This window comes from Coloeus monedula, assembly GCF_965178545.1.
Source record: "Coloeus monedula genome assembly, chromosome: 5".
Taxonomy (NCBI): Eukaryota; Metazoa; Chordata; class Aves; order Passeriformes; family Corvidae; genus Coloeus; species Coloeus monedula.
The window spans coordinates 29707745-29725707 of NC_138785.1; the positions used below are offsets into that span (position 1 = coordinate 29707745).

The 17963-nt window shown below is 40.5% G+C and overlaps 1 protein-coding gene across 1 annotated transcript in view; it reads right to left on the minus strand.

The window, feature by feature from the left end:
• The window catches only part of LOC309573486 (transmembrane protease serine 11E-like), a gene marked incomplete at its 3' end in the record, with an annotated part of 40865 nt that overhangs the window by 3983 nt on the left and 18919 nt on the right, over window positions 1–17963 (minus strand). Inside the window, exons 5-7 of the mRNA XM_082282486.1 lie at window positions 13727–13794; window positions 10382–10545; window positions 1690–1728 (exon numbers count right to left, since the gene is read on the minus strand). Of these exons, the coding sequence (XP_082138612.1) occupies window positions 1690–1728; window positions 10382–10545; window positions 13727–13794 (271 nt within the window). The remainder of the gene's footprint in view (window positions 1–1689; window positions 1729–10381; window positions 10546–13726; window positions 13795–17963) is intronic.

Below are 17963 nucleotides of genomic sequence, written 5' to 3' on the forward strand. Positions count from 1 at the left end.
CCAGGTGATTTGTCATTAGGATAAAACATGAAAAAGGCAAAACCTAAGGTGGGAATGATCCAAGCCATGGGGTTTTACCTTGCATGCACACAGATTACATCAGCAAGATGTCACCTGGAGACAGGCAACTGATCACTGCAGTGTGCAAGTGGACCTGCAGAGGCACTTCAAGCAAAGAGCGTCACAGTACTCCAACCAGGGATGACAAAGGCATGGATACCTCCAGCATGGTGTGCATCCATGACACAAAATAAGCATTTTCATCCAAACCCAGAGAGAAATTAAAATATCCATAGTTTCAGCTATTAAACTCAGGATATTCAGGAGCAGCTGAAGCTCCTGCATGGCTTTAGAAACTTCCTCAATGAACAGACCTTCTTCAGCCGTCTTCTCCCATCCAAACAGCATCAAATCCATCCTACCTGGACCAAGACCCACTAGTTTTCATCCAGGTCCCAATTTCAGCTAGATATTAGGAAAGTTGACACACAGGACTATCCCAATTCATTGAAAAAGAGACAGAGATGAAAATTATTTGCATAGTGACCACACAATCCAAACCATTGCTGCCCGGCTTATCTCCCAGACAGTGACCCAGGAGGGGGCCAAAGCAGAACTCAGTAATTCATCACTGAGGAGCTGCCAGCCCCAGGGGCCTTGAAATCCTCAGAACTGAAACACTGGAGCTACACAGAGTGTAACCTCATCCCTTTCCTACTAGGATCTGCACAACATTATGTTAACAATACTTTATAGTCAAAAGTGGCAGGAATACTACAGCAGATTGAAAGCTGTTCATGAATTTAGAAGAAGAAAGAAAAGTCACACAATATCGAGAAATTCATGGGCTCAGTGCAGCATCTCCCCTGTTCTGACATTTAAAACCACAATGAAGGAAATCAGTGAAATCTAAATCTACTTGTCCGAAAGTTTTGTGTGAAAGACAAACTTCAGAATATACCATAGTTCATAAGACTGTCTGAACCTTTTTCCTTCCTGAAAGCTCTTTGTAATGTTCAGTAGCTGGTCCTAAAACTGCACAATCCTATCAACCACCTGAGCAGTCAATGTTCAAAACACAGGAAAAAAACCTCACAGTTTCATCAGAGCCCCAGAACACAAGCACCTAAATCAGACCCAAAAAGTGATGTAATTTAGTCTTTCATTGTTTGATAGTTTATTGCCAAGGAACTGATCAAACCTTCTTAGAGTTAAAAGAAACACAACTTTTTTGCAAAGATAGCAAAGATATCTATCTTTGTAAGCAAAAATAGCTTTTATGACTATTTTATCTCCAAGCAAGCAGACTTCTTTCTCTGAAAACTTAAAAACATCTCTAAAACAAGGTATCTCTATCTAACCCCTACAGCAATGCATTGAGAAAACCAGTCACATTTCCATATATTTCCATGAGGAATAATTTTGTGCTGTTAGCCATTCCAAATTCCAGAACATTTTGATTATAATCACAGGCTGATGTAAGTTCTATACATTTCCTTATGGTACCTCTTTCCTTCCAATGCACGCTAAAGAAAATGACACAGTCCCAAGTTCTGAGAGTACAAGGTCACATTCATTAGACAGAAGGGTGAGAAAAGGCTCTTAAGGGCCAGGAAAAGTGCTCAGAGATTCTTAATGCTAATTTTAAAAAATCAGAGATTTCTGATATTTTAAAAAAGCCTCACTTACTGTCGTTGAAGATGGCTTCTGCTCTTTTTGGCTCCACATCTGAAACAAACAAACAAACAAACAAACACACAGTCAGGGTAAACACAGACAAGGTTTCCCATCTGCATGGTCATTCCCCCAACAGCTATTTGAGTCCAGGGCATGGCTGAGGGGGCTGCTAGAGAAACCAGGGGAGCTCATATATGATCATGTTCAGGTGCTGGCTGTTGCACTCTTCTGCACTCAGTGTCTTCTGAGGAGCAGGCACTGCTGGGCCCGGTGTTTCTGGAAGGGAGTACAGACAAAACAAGTCCTGTATTTCTCAAGATCCACAATTTGCTTGGGGAGAAATTTATATGGTGGAAATTTTTGAAGTTCCTCTTTTTTGCAAAAAAAAAAAATTAACAGGCCACATGTTACACCCAAGTGAGGGCCAGACAAGATCTGGTACTCCGTCTGTGCCCTCTTCAAGATCAGAAGGCACTCACTTCACTGCAGCAATGGAAGCTTACAACAGCAGTGGCTCACTCTCCTTTCTCCTATCTTATTGGTACACTATTAATACTGAAATAGATAGTTAATAGCAATTTATTGCATGGCACAGCAGGTTCTAGCAATACATTCCCTCCTTTAATGTGCATGTTGTATGTTTACTGACAATATGGGTATGCTCATGCTGACAATAACAAGCATTGGCTCAAGATCTAAATCTATCTCCTTTCTTCCAGAAAGCTGTTTTTTACTAGAGCTACCACTGTAGTTTCCAGCATTCAAAACAATTTAAAAAATAATACTAATTTAAAAAAAAAGTCTCAAGTTCAATGCATTTTTTTAATTATATAGTGATTCTATACTAGTGTCAACAACTTCATATTTTGTGTCTGGATAGGCTTTCTCAGCAGATCCCTGTCCTTATTCACGTCCTTCATTTCTCTTTGCTGCTACACAGAATAATATCCTAGTTTTGTGCCAAACCCACACCACGTCAGGAGGAATCTCTTTTGAATGCAAAGGGCTCTGGCTCATACTTGTCACCTGTTGGGTTTGTATCACGTGTGTTTTGCTTGCAGGCTTGACACTCCTTCAGGTATGCAGGGTGAATTGTCTATTTGCAATCCACCAGTACCAGACGTGTGCTCACTCATTTCTTAATGTGACAGTAAGCAGATTATGGTAGAAAAAAGGAAACAAGCAGAACTCCAGCATATGTACAGCTTGTCTGCAGGGCATGTTACAGACCAAAGGCAGTGCTAGGGCTGCCATATGTGCATGCAACCACTGCTTTATTTTGTAAGGATGGGAGGTGAGTTAAAATTGGGCACTTATATAGCAACACAGTCTTTATTCACTACGAACAGGAACTGTTTGCATATTAAAGATAACTAAGTTTTACTGGTGGGCAGGCAATGACTTGCAAGGTCCTCTTTCAAGTAAAAATGCTCACTTGTACTTTCTGAATTCATATGAGAGGAGGAGGAAAACACTAAAAGTACAGGTACTTCTGCATTTCAGTAACACTAGTTGTATTCTGTGAATTTCTATGGAAAATATGGTTGGTTGTCTCCAAGACCCCTTACATCACAATGGAGTAATACCAGAGAGCAAAAGCTAGGTCAGCAGAGGGATTCAGTGGTGGTGCAAACATTACTGTCTGCTAAGCTGTACTATGGATTTGGCCACTTCCCCCGTATATTTATATTGGCTTTGAAAAATCTGGCCCTACTTGTTTCTTTCAACTTTGATGAGCATCCAGTGTTTTCCTAGAAATTCATACAGCCTTCAGAAGCAGTTCATCATTTGAGTCACACTAATACTTTGTAGCTGGAAACTGGTAAGAAATCAACAAATGTAATTCACGAAAGAGGACCTTTTGCCTTTAAGTGCACTATTGATAACAATGTTTTTTAGCTTTTCTCTGGGTGGAGAGACATTTACCTCATAATTCGTAATTATAAAGCCTGCAGCCAATTATTATCACTTACATTATGTTGCAAAGCTCATTGAGAAGACAAAAGGAGCAACCAGCTTGTTCAAGTGCAGTGCCGGAAGCAATTCTATTGGCATGTTCCCACTGCATCGAGTTTTGCTGTGAGTCACAGGTGTTCTGCAAGGCACCTGTCTGTATCTCTGGTTGCCTTTTCATGAGGCACCTAGAAAAAGTATGAACCTCACATGGGCAAAATTTTACCCATTGCTCCCAGTTGGACCGACTTCTGGGTAGTTGGAAAAACAACCTTTCCACACACACACTGCCAGTCTGTACAGCTTTGAATTTCAGCATAATATATCACTACTATGCAGCTGCTGTACTCTCCTACCCATCCACTGCTGAAGGAAAAAGGTCAGTGATACCCTGCCAGCAAATTCAGTGCTGTATTCAGAGAGTGGGGTCCCAGATGCAGAGCACATGCATGTGTTTAGGAAACTGAAGTAACTGACCCTATTTTCAGATAGGCTGAGCCCACAGTAGATCCCATCAAAAGCAGGGAGCACTTTAGTATACATGATACTGATGAAAATCAGGTTTCTTACTGGTTTACCTTGTTAGGGGCTCGACTTCATTTGTTACCAGCTTCACATTTTGGCCTGGTCAAGAGCACAGATGTTCACATTGTGCCAGCCAATGTGTTGTAAGCCCTGCCTTGAAGCAGTCACTTGTAAGGCACGAGAGACAATTTCTCTGCCCAGCTCATTTACTAGTTGCCCTAGTTGTTTGCACTACCAAGAAAAAGCATCAATTAGTAACAATTAAAGTGTCATATCTTGTCCCACCGCATATGGCTGCAAAAGTAGTTGTGCCACATTTAGGAAAACATTGTTCAAGCTTCTACTGTAAACAAGTTCCACTTGAATCTGCATTGACTACCTGTAAAATGGAGCTTGCTATTGAATTCAAGCTTGCTTAACTTTAATGAGAAAACTAATGTTTAAATTAAAATCACAGCAATCTATTGAAGTGCAGCTTAGGGATTTCGTCTCTCAGAAGAGTGCTCTGTTCTCCAACTGGACAAGCAATTTTGTTAATACAGTTATTTTGCCTATTTATTCAACAAAATAACTCTAAAACACACTTAAGTTCTTAATTTATTATTAATGAGAAAATTGACTTGCATTTACGATGTAAGGTTAATAAATTATCAGTAAATAACTTTTTTACTCCTCTCCTCAACATACATGTTTGAGCAAACATGGAAGGAAATGCTCATAGTTAACTGCAGAGTGAATGGGCTGTCTTATCTGTGAGGGGTTCAAAAGTTCCTGTGGAAAAATGTGCTTACTTTGCTACATCTCTAAATAATATCAGTGTCACTGCATCAGAGGAATCAGTCTTGTGTCCACTGCCTCATTTCATTTTATCCACAGAGTTCAGTGTTTATGTTAGAAGGAAAAGATCAGTCAGAGCTCTGTGACATAAGTGTATCAGGCATTATATTGACATAGTGCAAGCAAGGCAGGCAAATTAATTATTAGGGGATATTATGCATTTTCAGCATAGAAAGGGCCAGAGATGGCTGCAAAATTAAAGATGATAAATCTGCTTTAAAAATCTGATGCAGCTTTACCTAATTACATAATGTTTCATAGGTGTTGATTCCTAAAAGAAACTGGATTTTCTTTATAGGTTTCCACATGTGATTTTCCAGATGTGAAAACATAACTTCTAGTCTCAAAAGCAAACTATGTGTTTGTTCCATCTTCTAGTACATCAAGTTCTCACATCTTGTTTGTCTAAGGTGTTTTTTCACACGGAGAAGGTAAGGTAGAGATTATCTTAAAAGGGGTATGAATGAAGGAAAGGATTGTAAACAAAAATAAGAAAGAGTATGTGCTTCAATACTCATAACACATTCTTGGACATCCATTTGAAGCACAGCTTTGTGAAATGCACCAGGGAGCAGAGGAAGCATTTTTCCCATTGTCCTTTGCCACATTTTAATAACAACTTTCTTGAAAGGAGAGAGAACTAAAAAATTCTCAGCTGTCTCAGAAACAGGGGCTCACCCAGTGTTATGTAGGGTAACAACAGTGAATGCAGGCAAAAAGAGGAGCACTGGCAAGTTTCAGTAGGTCACCAAACTGAGCAGCTGAGAGGAATGTCACAGAGTGCATCTGTCCTGCAGTGTAGACAGAGTGGGGGATAACAGTTCTACTCTAATGCTCTTTAATTACAGTAAAGACCACAAAGGTCTGAAGTACTGGGGGAAATGGGAATGAGAGCAGTGAGCAGCAGATTCAGTCATGTTCCAAAAACTGTACCCAAAAGGAACTGCAAGAATTTCCTGAAAGATGACAAAACATGAGCTTTGGGTTCATCAGGAAAGGCATGCTCTTGTGTGGTTACACAGTGCATACATCGTAAAATGTCTCTCCACTAACCTTCCAATAGTCTCACTGCTCTCTCAACAGGAATTACCTCCCCAGAGTTATGCACCCTTATGGAAGTAGCAAAACATGGCTTAGATTTCGGTGATGCAATTGTCATTCCTTCAACAGAGTAACCTGATAGAGACACGACAACTGCTTTGTGCCTGTAATTGTCCCTGTCACCCAGCTGTTCCCTCCCTGATGATGTTCACTGCACCTGTCCTCACATCTATGACTCCCTCCACTGTCTCCCATCAACCACGTCTTAATTCTGTCTGTGAGGCAGATAGAGGTCCGTACTTCACAGTGTGCTTCCTACTCCATACGGTTGTCCTGCAGCCCAAGGAGGGGTCTGCTATGTACCAGCTGTGTTGCAGGTATCCAAACAGATACAATTTTTAACATTACTTTTCTTGCTGACCTACACTCATGCCCCAGCTGCAATTAAGGTCTCACTACAGTAAAGGCAAATTGCTCTCAACCTCTTCAAGCAAGGCAAGGGAAACTAAAATTTGAGTGAGAAAATCAATTAAATTAATGTATCTGGGTCACGAGAAGTGAGGTCAGGATGACTTTCTGCTTAATTCCTTTATCACAAGCATGTCCTTGCAAAATACTCATTTTAAAATACATTTCAGTCCCTCCCATTTCAATCATTCTCTCTAAACTCTTACTGAAATGTATGACCTTGTGCCAAACTAGTGACCTCAAAGTGGAGGAATATCAGATCTCCAGTGTTTCCCAATATACAGATGCATGTCCAGTTCCACTCCCCCGAGGTGCTGTTGTGGCTGATAAAGTGCAAAAATCCAGACTGCTACATACATTATTTGACCTGGAACATTCCTCATCAATCCTGTCAGACAGAGTCATCTGCATGACTCCCACAGAAGACTTGATAAAGAAGTAAAAATCTGTCTGCCAGGTTCTGTGCTTTGTAGTTGTTAGGAGCTTTAGCAAGCCCCAGATTCCAGATAAATTGAAACAATAACAGTTGGCTTGCTGATCAAAACCAATTCATGATTCGTTATTCACGGTCAAAACCTTTGGCTGTGCAACAGGTGGGAATACTTCCTACTCACTTTGAACAGTGCCAGTGATCTTGCAACCAGCTGCTTTCTGACATCAGAAGTACATTCCCAAAAATACATTTTGGGATACTTCCAACCTACCTGACAAAGGGAAATAGTCTGGCAAGGTGCTCTACACTTTGCTTAATAGGGATCCAGACTGTCAGGTGACTTTACTTCTAACCAAGAAACCCTCAGGAAAATAAATCAGCCTTGTAGGATAACGCTTTGGTGCCAGAACTATACAGAAGGCAAACTGCAACACCTTCTTTCAGTGCCAGTGGAAGAGCAAGTCCTAACATGGGTGTTTCCAAGTCATCTGACACTTTGATATCTCACTTTGATTTTCCTTGCACTGCTCTTCAGGGAAGGTAGGAAGTAGTTTGCTTAATTCCTCACTGAAAAATATTTGGGCTTCTAGTGGGGTTTGTACACAGGTGCAGAGAATTCTATCAGTTCTTATATTCTATAAAAATCAGAGGGAATGTCTGGATATAAACCATCCTTGACCAGGGGATGCTGAAATCTAGCTAAATAAGAAAGCAGGAACTTCAGTAATAATACATTTGAAGGTACTCTGACAAAAATGTATTTTTGCAGTCATATGTAAAGAACATCTACAGTTTAGTGAGAGACAAACCAGAGGTTATTATGTTGTTTGTCTACAAACCAGACCAATATTATGTTATTTCCTTGAAGTTTTGCACATTTTTAATATTCTCACATATGTATGATCAAGCTTCTCTCTCTTTTTGGAAAAAAAGTTAACTAATAAAATATTGTCAGCTTAGACTTTACCCCCTCTTTATTCCCAATCCTCAGGAATGCAGAGGCAAAGCAAGTTCTACGCCTGGTCTGGCAGACTCCTAAGTGTTGTAGTGCTGCCCTGAACTGCAGCTGGAGGTCCCAAGTGTAGCATCCAGTTTGGAGGAGTTTGTTGGAGCTGATTCTCAAGGCAAATACTTGTGAGTGAAGCACAAGTTGAGACATGGTATTGAACAACAAGGTTATTATTTCAGGGGAGGAAGACTTAAGGAGGTTCCCTTTATCAGACTCCCCCTAGCATATGATATAAATAAGTGCCTGACCTGGATTTGTTCAACTAGTGAGCTATGCTTAGCTAAACTGAGTTATATCATGGCCCCTAAATAAGAATCTTTTCATAAGGTGATTACAAAGAACAGCTTAATGATTTTTTACAAGCCTTTATGAAAATGTTCTGAGAATGCCTCAGGATAAATAAGGATTCCAGCTGGCAAAAAGGTGCAATGAAGCAAGATTTAGAAAGGTGCCTGCAGAGCATGGAAAAAGTCTAGGGCTTCTAAGGTTTCCGTGGTTTCAATACTAATGGTGGACAACTTATTTCAGGAGGGGAGAGAAAAATAGAAAATGCAAAACCTAGATTCTTCTCTGGACCTCTAGGACCTTCTGAAAACTGTCACTTCTCCCTGGTGTGAGGAATGTGACAAGTTTTATAAATTGAGACCAACATCTTCTCTAAAAGCACAGGAGTGCTCCATTCTATACTCTTCTCTTGAGTCGACCTGAAATGGCAGCACCATCCAGGAGCTTGCCTAAGCTTCGTACCAGTGCTGAAATCCTATTAGCAAAGAAAGATAAAATTTTTTTTTGACAACCTTTTATTGTTATCTCTTGGAAATGCCAAGGTATTGTTTATGTTCCTTTGTGTCGCTCATAGCACTTGCACAATGCTAGTCCTGTAATGAGTAGCTGACCTATGTAGTCAGTGTTTTATGGTTAGGCTGGGAGAGCCAAGAGAAGCAAAACAAAGTTTGTCACACAACTTTGATAAAGTAACATAGATGCCATCTCTTAGTGAGACTATTTAATGAAAACATTGCAATTCAATTATATTAGCCAATTTTTAAATTAGCTATTAGTGCATTACTGTAACGATGCTGGTGCAGTTCAAGGTCAAGTAAAACAGTTTTGAGTCACTTCCCACATTTACCAGACTGAATAGAAGCAGGTAATCAGATAACTTGATAAGATCACAGTCCTTTTTTTAACAATAATTTTTGTAACTCTTTCCAATTTTATCCTTTATGTAAAGCATCAAATTAAACTGAAGATTCAAAATTCACTAACCCGTGACCCAAGTGTCTAAACAAAAACCAAAACTCTTTGAATCTCTCTGATGCCTACACATTATTTTTATCTGGGAGAATTTACACGTGCACTTTGTTGAACAGGAACTACTGGCATATAAACAACACTGCAGGGAAAAGGTGACTATTTGCCCAGAGGGATGTCACCTATCATCCTGAGCCATTCCAAAGGGGAAGGCTGGTTGGCCCATCAAGAAACAATGGAGCTGTGACAGCTCGTATTTGAGTTTCATTGCATTACCACAATGCAAATATGTGCCAAGTTTAAGCACCAAGGAGAGGAACAAGATGTTGTTCCTGCTCATTTCTGAGTGGGAGGAAGTCTGGATCCATCCAGCATGGAATCTGGCCCAGCTTTCTTGTTCTCTAAATACAGGTGTCTAACCTCTGCAGATTTCTGCTGGTTCAAGTAGTCTAGTGTGGAACAGCAAGCAGCAAGTACCCACCCAATACTGTACTGTCACCCTTGCACTTAGGAATAAGCAGTTCCACAAAAACAAATGGAGCAAGTACCTGTCCCTGCCTCTCAACCAGCAACTCATTCTTGAAGAGTCTGACACACAGAAAAATTGCTGACTATATGTAACTGGAGCCAAGACAGAGACAAGAGTCTAAGCCTGCACAAAAATTCTGTAGCAGAACTGAAGTGTAGAAGATAGTGCAGTTAATTTTCATATCCTGAAGATTCAGGTCTGCTTTGCAAAGAAGGGGATAGAATCCCCAGTTGAGAAGTCATGTAGATAAGAACATTATCCCTTTCTTTCCCTTTCCTCTGAGGAATTTGCAAGGGTTTTGATCCTCCCACCAAATATTTTTTTTTAGGTGCGGTGGTTCTTTCCCCTATTCATCCAAGTATACTTCCTGCACTTTCAGGCTCCATGACAGTAACTTAAAGTTGGTACTGCAGTTTGGAGGAAGGCTGAGGCTGTACTGTGAAACCACAAAGCAACTGCTCCCATTTATCCATATTTAAGGTATTTTTTAAAGACTTTGGGGGGTTTGCCGCTGATTTTTTTCTAACTTAAGGAGCAGGGAAGACTGTCATTCAGACACAGTAACATCAAAAAGCAATCATCAAAAGGGAAAAATCAAGTCCCATCAATCAGAAAATGAAAAGAACTACTTTTAAAAGAAATGTGATATACTTACTTGAGACGGTAGAAGATCTGACATTTATTCGCAGAGGGCCTGTGTATTTTTTCAGGCCCCTCCGTAAGATCTTTCCAACTCTTTCCCGCAATGCTTCTCTAGAATCCGTGGAGGAGAACCAGAATGTGAGCAAAGCCTCTGCCGTCACACCATCAGCATCTGGGCTACAAACCAATGACAGTCTGGTTACCTTCAGCCCATTTCTGCTTTTCCTAGCTTTTATCTTAGCTCCTCTAGCAATGGCAATGTAGCATAAAAGATTCGATACGTTTTCAAACATTTAGGAGAAGAAATTTCCAAAAGAAATCCAAGCAAACGCTGAATGGTCAAATGCATCATAGGCTAGGAGAAAGCATGATGCTTTCTGTAAACAAATGGCCAGACCAATTTTATAATGGAGTGTGGAAAGCAGTCACTGACTACATGCCTGAGACACATGAGAGGAAGGAATGAACTGATTTGATTACAATGAAAAGCTGGATACACAACACTTCAAAAACATGAGGTATCTACACAGACCTTTCCAGGGCCCTGTACATACACAGAATAAAAATTTCCAATCATCATCAAAAAAGTACTTGAGCAAAGGGGAGGAACCACACAACCTAATTCCATCACTGCAGCCTCTTGGAGAATGTTCCTAATAACCTCATGTTATGCAACATTAAATGAAACTTGGCAGCATACCCACACTCTATTTATTAAAGTCACTGGGATGGATCACAAAAGGGGCCTTTAACACCTCATTGAAAAGTGCAAGCAGCACACGCATTGAGATACAAAATCCACAGTTTTAATGTAAGATCAGAGGAAAGAAAAGGGAGAAAAATCTTGTAACAGGTTGAATTCACCTGGTAGTAGTGTTTCTTTTTCCTTAAAGCATCAGATAGTGCAAGATGGAATGATAGACTACAAACATCAAACTGACTAATCTGGGATAGTAAATCTTGTTCTGTGCTCGCAGATGGCTTATCCCTGGTCATCACAAAGGGAAGGTAAGAGCTTGCACCAGGAACCTTGTCTCTTGTGCCTCCTCCCACCTGAACCAAGAAGCAATGAGACACAAGCCACAACAGATGAAACCACAGTTACTTCATACAGGGGGAGAGCTAAAAGCAGGTTGCTCTGTCTTTAGATAGGAAAGGAAAAGAGAAGATCTTCCAGTTATATCTCACTGTCTTGGAAATTTGTAATTACATACAGGAAAAATCAGAGACAGGTAGCTTATACAGAACTCATGCAATCAGGCTTTAATCTTTGAAAGGAACACGTACTAAATTGAAACAGCCATTCCTGATATCACCAGTGAAAGGAAATAAAAGGCCATGTGTTTTAAGCACACCAACACATATGAAGCGGTTTGTAGGTGAGCAAAAAGACACACTCCTTGCCTCAAGGATCTCATAATTCAGACTGAGTAGTCATATGTGAACTTTTCAACAGACTGTTTTTTCCATTTGTGCTAACTTCAGCCTGATTGCCACTTCGTTTATTTTCCAGATATTATCTGATCCAACTGTGGGTGTTGCTCTGCATTTCTGAGGTGTTCCCTCACCTCTCCCCCCACTCCTCTTCCTGTGCTATGCCACTCTGGAATTACCCTATCAATTCTTGCAAGCACACCACACCTCTCCAAACCCTCAGGTAAGTACTGCCCACCTTGATTCACTTATTATATAGCAGAGATCCAGAGACAAGGACACCTAGTCAAGATTAGTATTGTCTTTGTCAGTGAGCAGTGGGCATTATTGTTAATGCATTGCTTATACTGAGACAAAAAATATGCACAGTGCTTTCCAAGTAAATTCACAACCACGACCCTGCTCAAAAGAACTTGCAGTCTGAGCCCTTGAAGAGGCATAAAGAGTAGGTATCTGAAAAAGCAAACACGCTTTGGAGCATACAAATCTTGCGTCCAACACAGCAAACATTACAAGTACCTCAGTCTGTCCTTGGGAACAAGAAGTAATGAAAAATACACTTATCCCTACATATTGGCCTCTCAGATCCTTAAATCACCCTGTTTACACTTGCAACACTCTAGTCAGTATCAAAAAATATCCTTAAAGCTACATTCAAATAATGACTTGTGTGTAGCTGGGGATTAAGCTAAGGTAGAGGAAGAGGCAGAGGATGTCACAAACCGTGTAAGAACAAGGAGAAACACATTCACAAGGATTAGATCTTTCGAACTTAGTCTTGCAGCTTTAGTGTATGATTATGAAGACATTCAAGGTTTATTTCCAAAGTGATGGCCACTGTCACTCAGGAGCAAGATCTTAATACTACAATAGACAGTTATATAAAAAGATCATTTTCAGCACTTAACAGTGGTTAAAAAATCAAATTGAACATTACGTATTATTGGCAGTTGAACAGAGAGCAAAAGAGGAAAAAAAGCTCCAGATTTCTCAGTGATAATCCCAACTATGGGTCTGACCCCTTCATCTCAAAAAGCAGGAACAGCAGACCTGAAAGATACATGGAACAGGATAAGAAACAGTTTCTGCAAAGAATGGCTAAGTAGACTGGGATTTCCAGCTGAGAAAAATAAAATAAAATAAAAGGGTGGATCTTATTGAATACAAGAGAGAAAAGGGATATGATGGGAGTGTCCAGTATCACTAATTGCATGGAGAGGAGGGGTAGTGATCAACTTTTCATCACCTCTTCCAGCCCAAGAGCTAGGGGTCACTGAATGATCCAAAGAATGTGGTTCTTCACAAGTATCCATTTCCTAAAGGACTGAGGTGCATGGATTTCAAGAGTCCTGGAGACAGTAGACAAGTCCTTGGGAAATAACGCCACCGAGGGCTGCTAAACAAACCACAACCACTTCAAGAACTCCCAAGTGGTAAATAGCTGGAGGCAGGGAGCATGCCAAGAAGCAGTTATCATACAGGTCTGTTGTGCTGCTACTGTTCCCTGGGCACCTATTTATGCCCATTCTTAGAGCCACAATGGTAAGTGGGACTTTCTGAGCCAGCACAGCCTGGTTTTACTTGACAAGCCCAGCACAACAGAAATGCTAGAAATGACATCTGCATTGCAGTGTAAGAAATAGTTTTGAAAATCCTTTTTGGTTTTAGATAGCTTTAGTTATCTCTGCTTTATTAGCTAAAGCTTGCTCAAGATCTGAACACAAACTTGTTGGAATTTGGACTGACTGAAGGGTATCTTCTGCATTAAGATCCAAAGGAGAGTAAGGTTCAGAACCAGATTATGCTCAGTTAGGGATTGTGCTGTGGTTTTACACACAATACACTTTACTGAACCAGATCTAGCTGGGCTTAGTGTACATTTAATTTTATCTCAGCTGCGTGCATTTATTATAATCTCACATACCTCACTCTGATTAAGCGTGAACGGATGTATTTTTTCCTTAAAATGGAATTGTAAAATGTCTTGTCGATCTGTTGAAAAAAGAAAAATATAAGATAACAACAAAAAGGAGGGAAGTGGACATATTGCTGGAAGGAGCATTCAGAAAACAGCATTCAGTTACAAACTCACAGCTTACAGAGCCAAGAAAAATAATGCAGCCCAGCCTCTAGATAACATTTGTCACAGACCTTTTCTAACCATTTCCCATTTGGCCTAGGGCACATCTTAAAAAAGCAAGCTTGTTTTTCTAAATGTCCTATGGCTACATCAGTGTGCCACTGCAGTGCTGTCTCCTGCACTCCCAGGCATAATGAGAAATACATAAACATCCTTGGAGCACACTGCTGCAGTGTTCCAAAGCACAGCTTCCTAACGACTGCCCACAGAATGGATACAGCATGCTGTGCTCTGCAGTGCAGTCTTGTAGGGTTCCTTTCTGACACAGCGTTTACCCTTGGTCTTATAGAAATCTGTAGCAAAGACACCAGTAATTTCAAATTATTATTCAATTATCATGTTCCCCTATCCCCCCTGTGATTTTCCACATGCTTGGACAATCATCAAGCAATTCTCATCAGAAATTGGAAATCTAGGACTCCTAAGGAATCGATCTCCAAATAACATCCTTACTGGTTCCTCTTAACCACATCCTGCCAAGATGTCATCTCAAGATTGCATGATTGGCCTGAGACAGCACAGTGTGATATAACATGGCATGAAATTCTGCCAGGAATGGCTCAGGATCACTGAAGGATTGAGAAATAGCAGAGTCACTAGTGAGTTATGTAGCAACTCCTCTTACCAACAAGACACAGTAAATTGAACATATCCTGTAAACATCAAATGCATTACAGGGAAAACTGCGTAGAAATGCTTAGAATTACAACATCATGTAAGCTGTCTTTTTCTGTTTGTTTTTAGCCCTTAAAGGCAGTCTGTTTTAGCCAAGTCTCAAGATGTTCTGTCTTCCAAAGGAAAGAAAAAAGTAATGGTTCTCAAACAACTAGTATGTTAAAATCTTTCAGATATGGAAACAAGCACATAAGCATGAAATCTGGGGGTGATTCCTCCCAAGTAACACAACCCGCCCCCTTTTTCAGCCTTGGCTGTCCTAAGATGAAGCTTCATGACATTACACAGGGATATTGAAGCAGAATAATTTCAAGATGAAAACTGCACGATTTATTATTTTAAGGTGATTTTAAGCATACACTAGTAAGGAAAAAAATAAACATTTTTAATGGTCATGCATTGAGCTGATGTTTTACCTTGCTCTTACTGGCAAGTAATCTGCAATTAGTTTGGCATTTGGAACAGACAAAATTCTATGGAAGAAGACATCTCAACTGCAACAAACTACTGTAGACCTGCAGAATGCATTTTATCCTCTCATTTTGCAGATTGCCAGCTGCTACCAATGCATTTTATGATGCATCCAGTTAAAAAAAGTTTTATTTCCTATAACTCTGCATCCTGTTCCACCACAACCGCCCCTGGTTATTGGAAGTAGCTGCCCGTAAACAAAAAGGGGTTGGTTTTGCTTTGCCTTTTTTTAGTGATAGCATTTGCTATCGTTTCTGTCACAGTCTTAACTGCTTCACCAGTGATTGTGTAAGCAGAAGCATGTGGCTAAGCAGCACTGCCAGCTTTGTGGCATGCAGTGGCATGTGCTATCTTCAGCTGCATTGTCTCTGAGAACTTTTGAGATCTTTGGGACAGCGACTTCTTTGCAGAGTGCTTTGCAATCAAAAGAGAGCCTTGAGCTGGGCTGAGATATACCTCAAGCTGCTGCACTGGTAACAATTAAAGAGAAAGCAGACTGGCTTTCAGTTTGGGACTGAAGAGGGAAGGAATTCACAATCCCTTGCAAGAAAGGGTTGCGTCCATTTGACATTCCCAACTCCTTTATCTCCTCCTGAAAGTCGTGTTTTCGAGATACCTTACTGTCTCAGATGCCAAGTGTTTTTGCTACACTTTCCACCTGCATTTCAGCAGTAGATACAGTGATCCTTACTTCTATCACCCATTCTCTTGTGTATCTTTGTTACAGCCTAAGCAGCTCGTGTGATTGTGGTTTTCATACTCCCAACATGTTCAGCTTTCTCCTTTTCTCATCAGCCTGGACCACTTCCAAGATGTACTATACAGTCTGATCAGGAACACCATGTGCTGCAGCAGAGACAAAGACTTCCAATGGTGTCTCACAAAATGCAGCTACACACAGTGCTTTTTACAAAAAGAATCTATGGAGTCCAAATGCAACTGAACTATCAGTAGCAGACACTGTTTTCAGAACATTCAATCCAGAAGGCATGTTAGTTCCTTTCAGGGGGAGAACAGGAAGCATATGATTTAAAATTATACCAAATTTGTCTTACTTCCATTCTCTTTCACACTTTCATATCTGAATGAGGAAGTAGACACTTTTCCCATTACATACTGTCACTAACTTTCCCACCTTAAGAGTTGCCTTAGCACTACATCACCCATAGACAAAAATAACTGAAGGGTGGCTTTGTGAACCTTGCAGGGCCTTTAACACCTTCAAATGTGAGCTAACATTTTTTGCTTTTGTAATCTACTGTGTCTTACCATGAAAGAAAGGCTAGACAAACCTCTGCACTGTGGCTCACCGCTCACCTGCTGATGAATTCATTTGGCAAATATGACTCAAATCTCTTCTTTTCTTCAACTATGATTTTGGTAACCTGAACTATTAAGAGTAATCTTTATATTCATACAGAGTTTATATGAGAGGAGAGTATGTAGAAAGATGCCTTCAGATAATAACTCTCAGAGATTAATGTTCTGCCTTATATTTTTACTGTTCATCTTTTGGTGAAGCCTTTCACACACCAAACAGAAAACATTTCTCTTGAGCCTGCTTATAGCTTTCTTTTCAGCTTGAGTCACAACCCTGGGAGCAAAAGCAACTAGAACTTTGTGACCTGGTGCTGCCTGGGAGAAGCATTTACACTCATTTTCAATGTTTTGCTTTGGTTACAGCCACTCAAAAGTGACACTGGCATGACCAGATCCCTTAAATTTGCCACCGTTTAAGTGCATCTCACTGTTTTTCCTAGCCCTTGTCTAGCAACAGCTCAACTGTGACAGCTGTTGCTGCAGGCAAGGTCTACAAGCCTTCTGAACCAAGTGCCAAGTCCTGCTCCTTTCAAGTGAGAAGCATTTTCCTGACAGCCTTTATTTTAGCATTTTTCCAGATGAGATTTTCTTTAAGCTAATGTTTGCTGGCTAGCTTGGCTTAATGACATCTGGTATCTCCTCAGTTTAATTTCATATTTTCTATACTTTTTACTAAACTTCTGTCCATGCAGAACAATTTTCTTAGACAAACTGGACTTTGTTCATGAGTGCTGGTCCATCCAATACAGTAACTAATAGTGGCCAGCACAAAAGATGCAATAAGAAGGCAAAACTTGTATAAACCCAGACAAAAAGGAAATTCTTCCTTGTTCCTTGTAGCCAGAAGTTGTTTCATACTTTGATGAACAAGTCTTCTTTTCCTATTCTGTCTCAACTTCAGGTCTCATCATCATACTCTTTTTCTTGTGTCACACCATGCCCAACCCTCTAAGGCCCATGAGTACCCTGCTGAAATCTTTGTGATTTCAGAGTCACACAGTATGTCCTTCTTCCCTGGGACCCAAAAAACACCCAAGCTCTGGAAGTAACTCACGACAGGTATCCCATTGCTCCAGTGTAGTATTGAACTGACATGAGCTGGGCTTGCCCAGGTGTGTGGCTGTGTCTGGAAGTGACCCAGCAAGGCCGGCTGTGTCAAGCCCTTGCTTTCTCCCACCACATACTGCTCTGCCATTGCACACTGGGTCACAAGGCTTATGAAAAAGTTATCTTAAATCTAGTTTGACAGAACTCTCCTCTGGAATACTTGCTGAATGCACTGAGTTACTTACATGGGATGTTCAAAAGCATTCAGTAGGCTTGGGAGCACAAAGCCTCTTGTTGCTCAATAGGATTGCTTTTTTGCCTGCTGCCTTCAGTTGTTTAGTCCTTCAACAGCTATCCTCATTCTACGTTCTTCCTCTTACATCACTAACTACTTAGGATGTAGAGCCTATTATTAGTGATTTTTAAAGCTTTTTTGACCATAAAAATTAACTGTAACATACCACTTGATTCAGTGACTCTTCCCAATTTACAGCTCAGCATGCTGAGA